Raw genomic sequence first — 8,163 nt, forward strand, 5'->3', positions numbered from 1 at the left:
AAGGCAGGTGTTTTTTAAAGAAGTTAAGAGGGATATAATTTCGTCAAATTTAATTGGATAGGGTAAATGTACCAGTTGTGGCCATATTAAGCATTTTTTGATTTTCAAATCGACCGTACTCTAGAAATAATTCGTAAAATAAATTGGCCCTTGTTGCTTCGCCATCTTTGGAAGATATAATTGCAGTTTAATATTATGGAACCACTTAATTGTTATTGAGGATCCAGGGAAAAATACGGAATAACAAAAAATGCTGTTGCACCAGTTGTGGCCATGTATTCAAATTTAATGTTTTAGATATCGTTTATTTATCTTTATAAATATATTTGACACAAACATTTTAGTCAAAATTAAAAACAGAAATTGTAAATATTCATTATAAATAAAAATTGAATGTAACAGTTCTTTTATGCAGAACGGGTCTTCGTCGCTGTTTTGCGTCTCGTCGCTTTCTTCGCGGGGTTGATCGGTTTCTCTTCTGCAGATTTTCTTTTGCGTTTCGATTTGTTTGACGCTACGTTTATTGCGGAGATAGTTTCCTGTACGGCTTCATCATCGTCTTGGTTTTTGGCTTTTTCTAAATCCTTCGTTACTGTAGATTTTCGCGCAGGCGGTTTCTTAACAGCAAATTTTTTTGCCTCTCATTTCATTTGACGGTACAATCGCCGCGGTGATCGATTCCTGTAAAGCTGCATCTTCTTTTTGGTTTCCGACATCTTCAACGTCTTTTGTTACTGTAACCATTCGCTTCAAAGATTTTTTTTCGTTCTCTTTGTTGGGTAAGGGTGTCCTGACTAACAGGAATAAGTCAACTATTTAATATTAATTATACTTTACTATTAATTATATGTAACTTTTATTCAGTTATCGTGTTTACTGCTCGACATACGAGATAGAACTAAAACACGTGTCTTATTCGCGGTGACCCGCCGGTACATATGTACGGGTACAATAACATACACACACTTATACAGCGCACATACCTGGGCTTGGTATACATTGTCACACTTAACACTCCCTCTCAATGTATATCTATATAATTTAAGACAGGTTGATTTCGATCTCTTTCATGCCCATGTTACTGACACATTTATTGTGTTTTATTTTGGATAAAGGTTTGCCATAACATCGGCAGGCATTTCCTCAGATGGTAAATAAGATAGATTAAATAATCCTTCCTTCAGTGAATCACGAATAAAATGGTATCTTAGGTCAATATGCTTTACTCGCGCATGGAAAACATTATTCTCCGCTAGCATTATTGCACTTTTATTATCGTTATATAAGTTTACTTCTGCCTCTAACTTCATTTCTGATAATAAATTTTTCAGAGATATAATTACTTTCGCAGATTCGGCTATTGCTACATATTCCGCTTCAGCCGTGGATAATGCGACTGTTTTTTGTTTTTGGGGATTTCCATATTAGTGGTGATCCACTCAATTTGAAAACATACCCTGTAAATGATTTTCTATCTTGAGTATTGGAACCCCAATCCGCGTCTACGTAACCTTCTATATTAACTTCATTTTTCTTTTCGTATACTAGTCCTAGATTTATAGTGTTTTTTAGATATCGAATGACGCGTTTTGCGATGTTCCAATGCTGCTTGGAAAAGCAATTATTAAATTGGGATAAGAACACAACGGTATACATTATATCTGGTTTTGTTGCTGTTGCTATATACATCAATGTGCCTATCAATTCCCTATATGGTAGATCGTATTTTTCATCGCTTTTCTTTAACGTATATATTACACTAGGATCGGCGGGCGTTGCCACTGTTTTCGCTTCTATCAAGTTGAATCGCTTTATGGCTTCTTTATTTTCTTTCTTTGGTACAAATAAATCTTATTATTGCTCTTATGTATTTCTATTCCGATACAATTTTTTGCTTTTCCAAAATCTTTTATTTCAAATTTTATTTTTAGTTCATTTTTTATTTCATTGAGTTTGCAATCGTTATTATACGCGATGAGCATATCATCCACATACACGACAATAATAATTGTGTAATCTTGATTTATATCATAATATAAGCATGGTTCCGCTTTTGATACTTTTAAATCTAAACTTTTAAGTACGTTATCTACTTTTTTATTCCATACTCTACCCGCTTGCTTTAAGCCGTAAAGAGATTTATTTAATAAACAAATTTTATTTCCTATGCTAATTTTATTTAACATTTCTTTTGCTTTGTTTACAATTATTTTATTTTCTTCGCGTTTAATAATTTGGTTTAAAAACTCTTTAAGCAAAGGTGGGAGTTTCATATGTACAACTTTGCTTAACTCGCCGTTCAAATACGCATTAGTTACATCTAAATGATCAATTTGAAGATTCAATTGAGCAGCAAGAGCTATTAAAATTCGTACAGAATCAAGTCTTACCACTGGCGAAAATGTTTGGAAGTAGTCAAGTCCGTAGATTTGTGCGAATCCTCTAGCGACTAGGCGAGCTTTTCTTGTCTTGGTTACTCCCTTTTCATCGGTCTTATTAGATAGTACAAGTTTTGAGCCGATGACATTGGCTCCTTCGTTTTTTTCCACGATACTCCATGTGTTGTTTTTAATTAATTGTCGGAACTCCTTATAAATAGCATCATTCCATTCTTCGCTGTTTTCACCACTTAAAGCGTCTTCATAGTTTATACTTGCAAAGTTTCATTCTGCATCTGAGAAAACGTTTCCTTCATAGTCACTATTCTCTAATTCATTATTTTCTGAAATATTTGACAATGTTCTATAGACTTTTCTTGACTTTCCGGGTTTCTTTGTTCTTAACAAGGTAGGTCTTCCAGGTAGTCGTTTTTCTGTGATTTTATCATTTTCTTCGTCCTCGTTTTTATCATTGTCTTTTTCCTCGGTTAAGTTAATCTCAATTTCTCTGAAAATTTCTGCGTTACCATGGTTGTTTTCATTTTGCTTACTTTTTGTGCAGCAACCTTCTTCTTTTATGAATTTAACGTCTCGCGACACGTGGACTCTTCCATGTGAGGGTACCCAGACTCAATATGCCTTTGACTCTTCGGAATAGCCTACTAATTGCCCTTCTATTTCTCGAGCTGCTAATTTATTCTTCTGGGTTTTATCTAAAATAAAATCTTTAGTACCAAATACTCTTATGAACTTAATATTAGGCATTTTACCGTGCCATACACGAAATGGAATTTCTCCTTTTATTCCTGCATTTGGACATCTATTTCGTATGTAATTTGCGGTCATTACCGCTTCACCCCAAAATGATAATGGCATATTTGATTGAGTTAACATGCACCTTACCGCTTCTATTAAGGTACGATTTTTTCTCTCAGCTATCCCATTTTGTTGTGGCGTATACGGGACTGTAAGTCTTCTACAAATACCACATTCCTTTAAATAATTATCAAACTGTGTATTGCAGTATTCTTTTCCATTGTCGTTTTTTAGTTGCTGAATCCGTCGACAACAATCGACGATGATCTTTTAACATTTTTGTTATATTGTATTGTAATATAATTTATTATATTGTAATATAATCTCCTACCTTCAAATTTAGGGCCTGATATATTTCCCATAATTCTTGTTAGTTGTCCTAAAATTTTGCTACTCTTGTCACAGATCTTACCAACATGCCCATAAAAATTGTTATGTCTACTAAAATTTACACCTAAATATTTTAACTCTGTCTCCAAATTTATAAAATTCTCTCCAATTCTAATTCTAAAATTATGTGGAATGTTTTTGTTATTGATCGATATTATCTTTGTTTTTTTGCCGACAATTTCAGTCCTTTACTATTCATCCACGGTATTATTGTGGTATTTATGGTTACTTCTATGGTACTTTTTATTGATTCTATACTATAACCGGTAACAAGGATTGCCAAATCATCCGCGTAAGCTAATAATTCGCAATTTTCATCTAATTTGATATCTAAGAGCTCATCGTAAGTTAAGTTCCAAAAAATAGGCGAAAGAATTGAGCCTTGTGGTACTCCTCTGTTGGATTTAAAAGTGAACCATCTTTCGTACGCTTTAAATTGAATAAATCTATCTCTTAAAAAATTTTGACTAGACTTACAAAAATTCCAAACATTCTCTTTTTATTGTTTTCTAAAATACTGTTGTGTACGTGCTCTAATGCGTCTAGTGTCGATTTTCCTTTGCAAAATCCATATTGTTTGCATTTAAAAGGATGGAGACCCAGTTGCTCGTAAATTTTTTTTTCTATTATTTTTTCAAAAATTTTTTAAATGCGTTACTTATACAAATCGGCCTAAAATTTGTCGCTGTCATATTATTTTCGTTTGTTTTTTTCAAAAGAATCGCTCTGCTTTTTTTCCATTTATTAGGAATAATAATATTATCGATCAAAAAGTTAAAACATTTAGTCGTATTACGAATGTCTGATTGTAGCAGTAATTTTGAAACCGAAATGGGGAGATTATCCGGACCAGCCGCTTTCCTAGAGTCAAGGTTCGCAATGATACCCATAATTTCTTCCTCCGTAATCTGATCCATTTTTTGAATATGGGTGTTCACGTGATCATAATAAATTCTGTTGCGTTCTTTCGGGAACAATTCTTTTACGATCTTTTTCGCCTCTAAAATAGACGTCTCAATATTTGGTGATTTCGCTTTATATATATTCCTGATTATATGGGATGGTTTGCCCCATACGTCTTTCTCTAAGATATTTGTAAATTTTTTCCATGAATCTATTTTTGCATTATTAATCTTGAATTGTATCATTTTTTTTGGATTTTCTGAATTCTTCTATTAATCTGAGCTCTTCTTCCCTGTCTATATTATTCCTGAACCTTCTTCTATATCTTTGTAAACGTCGTCTGTTATCATGACACTGTTTCCTCAATTCCTCTATCTTTAGATTCCACCAGTTTTTACAATTAAAATGTGACTGATTAAAATAAATCTCTTTAAGCTTGTTTTTAAACGTTTTTAAAATGTTGTGAAAATAGCCTTCTACTGTCCTGTAATTTATATTTGTCCAGTTAAGTCTTGAATTTAAATTGTTGAAATATTGCACGAGTTCATCTGTATTGATATTTCTAGTGTTCCATTTTCAGTTTCTTCTATGTCTCATCAATGTTCTCAAACTATCCTCTTCGTTAATGTCTATTGAATGAATACATATTTTGTGATCTGATAAATTTTCTTTATTTAAAATTTTGCAATTGATTTTATTCATTAAATGTCTACTATAAAAATATATATCTACTTTCGATTTCTTAGTTCCTCTATTGAACGTGTAATCCAAACCCGTCATTACGCCTGGTATCATATTATTATTAATTGTACAATTTAAAATTATTCCTAAAATTAGTGTCGGTTTATCTCGTGTTTTATTTATTTCATTTTTAAGCATCTCTAAGGAATTCTCAAAAGATACTGCCCTTTTCCTTGGTGACATATATACATTAATTATTTTCAGAAAATCATAGTCGATTCCCACATAAAATTCCCCTATAATTAATTTATCATTTGGTATTTAGTACTTCTTATTTAAAATCATAATCCCCGCATTTCGGTCCTTGGAAAATATCCCTCTTTTGATCGATTTAATATATGGCTCTTGTAGACAAGCGATGTCTGTCGCGGTCTCTTCAAAGAACTTGTGTAATAGAATTTGTGCTGCTCTGCAGTGGTTGACATTATTTTGCAGTATCCGCATAATATATATTAAATTGCCGTTTCAGTTCTTTTATGGTGTTCCTGAATACTAGGTAGCTCATTGTTCCCATTCGATGTTCAAATGGGAGCCTTTGATGTACGCATGAACGGCATTGGAAAGGTTTCGAGCATTCCTCTTCCTTATGGCCATCTGTGTTGCATCTTCTGCACCTTAAGTTGTCCTTGATTTTTTCTTTACAGTTCGTGCTGTAATGACCTAATCCATGACATCTGTAGCATTTGATTGATTTCGGTGCCGCTTCCATTTTCGTATTAATCACTCCTATTTTTATCTTCTTTTTCTCTCTTATAAGTTTGATGTAAGAAACCGGCAATTCCACGATCGCCTTCTGCGTACCAAGTCTAGTCGGTCTTAGTACTTTAACAATCATATCTTCTTTTTTGATATTAATATTTTCCAATGCTTGCATCACGTCATTTTTGTCCACCATTGGATCTACGTCTATTATTTCCAGGTCGAACTTCTTCTGTAGAGTTTTGACCTGATCTTTTCCAATATTTTTTATGATGTCTTCCTTTAGAATTTCTGTTTCTCCGCTGTCACTCATTTCTATGATCAACTGATCAGTCCTACTTTTCCTTAGTCTTTTAATACCTTTGTATTTCTCTATTATGTTTTTAATCCTCTCATACGATTGTTTATAATTATTTGATTCGTCAATCCTAATCATAACTGGATCTTTTTTAGGTGCCGCCCATTTCGGTTTCTTCTTTCTGATGCTTCTTGAGTACCTGCCATCTTCGGTATATTCCGTGGCAGTGGCAGTTAATGCTTCTTCGTTCTTCCTGACATTCCCATTATCTGTTTTCTTGGTACCTACAACTTTTGCCCATGTTTCTTTCGTAGTTGATATTTGCCTAACTTCTTTGGTTTCTCTCTTTTCGGGTAGTTGTCCATGTTTTAATGTATCGATTGTCGAAACTAACTTGTCTGTAAGATCCGTTAATGTTTCGATTAACAAGTCTCCGAATCCTAATTCTTTTTGCTTGTCCTGTTTAGCTTGTGTGGTTTCTTCTGTCTCCGATGAATCGTAGTTCACTTTCTTCTCTCTTTCTTTCCTGTCTCTCTTATTCTTTATACCATTTCTTTTTTTTGGCTCCTTTATCCCTTCTGTCTTGCTTTTCTTTTTTTCCTCGGAGGGAGGAGTTAACTCTTTGGATCTTCTCCTTTTTCTTTTCATTATTATATTCGTGGTACTTGTTGACGCCTCCGAATCTGCCAAAGTCTCCATTTCCCTGGAAGAATCTAAGATTGCCCTCCTTGTGTCGAAATCTGTTTCCATGTCTCCTTTCCTCTTTTCTATATTTTTCAGTCTAAAATTTTCTTCTTTGGTTCTATTTATAATAATTTTAAGTTTCTTATTTTCCTTTAAAATTTCTTCCATTCTTTTCTTTATTTCTCGGTTGTCCTTTTTTAACTCTTCCAGAAGATCTTTTAATTGTTCCATGTCCTTGTTATATGTCTCCTTTCCTTTATATTTTTGTTTCGCTGGAACTTCCTCCGACTTCCTATAATATTTTATTTTACCCTGGATTTTCTTCAGCTGTTGTGACTCCGGAAGGCTACCTTTCCTTATACTACTTTCTGTTTCCGACGATTCCGAGTTTGACCTCGTTTCCGGTCTTTGTATCGGTGTAAGGGTAATCCCCTTGGGTATCACTTCTATTGATTTCATATTTGGTTCTGTTTTCTTAAACTTATCCTTACTAGGATTTTCTCTTCCTTTAACTTGGGTATCTCTTTCAATTTCCATCATTTCTTCATCTGATATCTGATCCCATCTTTCTACTTTCATACTCTTTTCCACCTTCCACTCTGAGTTCTTTTCTTTATTCTTTTCATTTTCTGGCTCTGGTTCTGTCAAGATATCTCGTAACTTGACTATCATCACCTTCCTACTCGATTCTTCTACCTTTGACACCTTTAATTTTCGGTGGGCCAAAGAGGCCAACCCCTCCGAAAACTCTTCCCTTGTAGCCAAATCCGTCGAGGCCAAGGGGACCACCTCTTCCGGATTGTAGTCGTAGGATGACGATGCGATGAGTGCCTGCTTTGTCACACCCTCCACACCGGTGCTGGGGCTTCCGAATTCCTCTGCACTCGTAATCTTGTTATGTTCCTTGTTCATGTCCATAGTTTTTAATAATATCTCCCTACTTGCCCTGATCCTTGTCCATTAAGTCCGTCCGTAGTCGGTGGATTTCGATCCTTCTCCATGTGGGCCTTACCGGCTTGGGAGGCCCTACCAGGATCCGAAGATCCCGCCGGCATCGCCCCATATATCTCAGGATTTACTTCCCACCGAATACCCCTCTCCCCGTTAGCGACACTTGTACCAAGCGTCCTCAGGGTCCACCACGAGGAGGTGGGGAGAGAGGATTTTAGACCTGGGACCTCCTTTAAATAGAAAGAACGGACTCACGGTGGCTTAGAGTCACCACTGTGAGCGCCCCAGGTCCTCTAGACCCCG

The 8,163-nt window shown here is 35.0% G+C and overlaps 1 protein-coding gene across 1 annotated transcript; it reads right to left on the reverse strand.

Annotated features, from left to right (window-relative positions):
- Nucleotides 1-5,652: 5,652 nt before the first annotated feature.
- Nucleotides 5,653-7,827, reverse strand: LOC128895848 (DNA ligase 1-like). The gene is made up of 2 exons (XM_054158792.1): nucleotides 7,112-7,827; nucleotides 5,653-6,928 (listed from the first exon to the last, which is right to left on the reverse strand). Exons 1-2 carry the CDS (start codon nucleotides 7,825-7,827, stop codon nucleotides 5,653-5,655), a joined length of 1,992 nt encoding a protein of 663 aa, XP_054014767.1.
- Between the last annotated feature and the right edge of the window lie 336 nt (nucleotides 7,828-8,163).

The sequence above is a fragment of the Hylaeus anthracinus genome, unplaced genomic scaffold, assembly GCF_026225885.1.
Source record: "Hylaeus anthracinus isolate JK02 unplaced genomic scaffold, UHH_iyHylAnth1.0_haploid 5, whole genome shotgun sequence".
Lineage (NCBI taxonomy): Eukaryota > Metazoa > Arthropoda > Insecta > Hymenoptera > Colletidae > Hylaeus > Hylaeus anthracinus.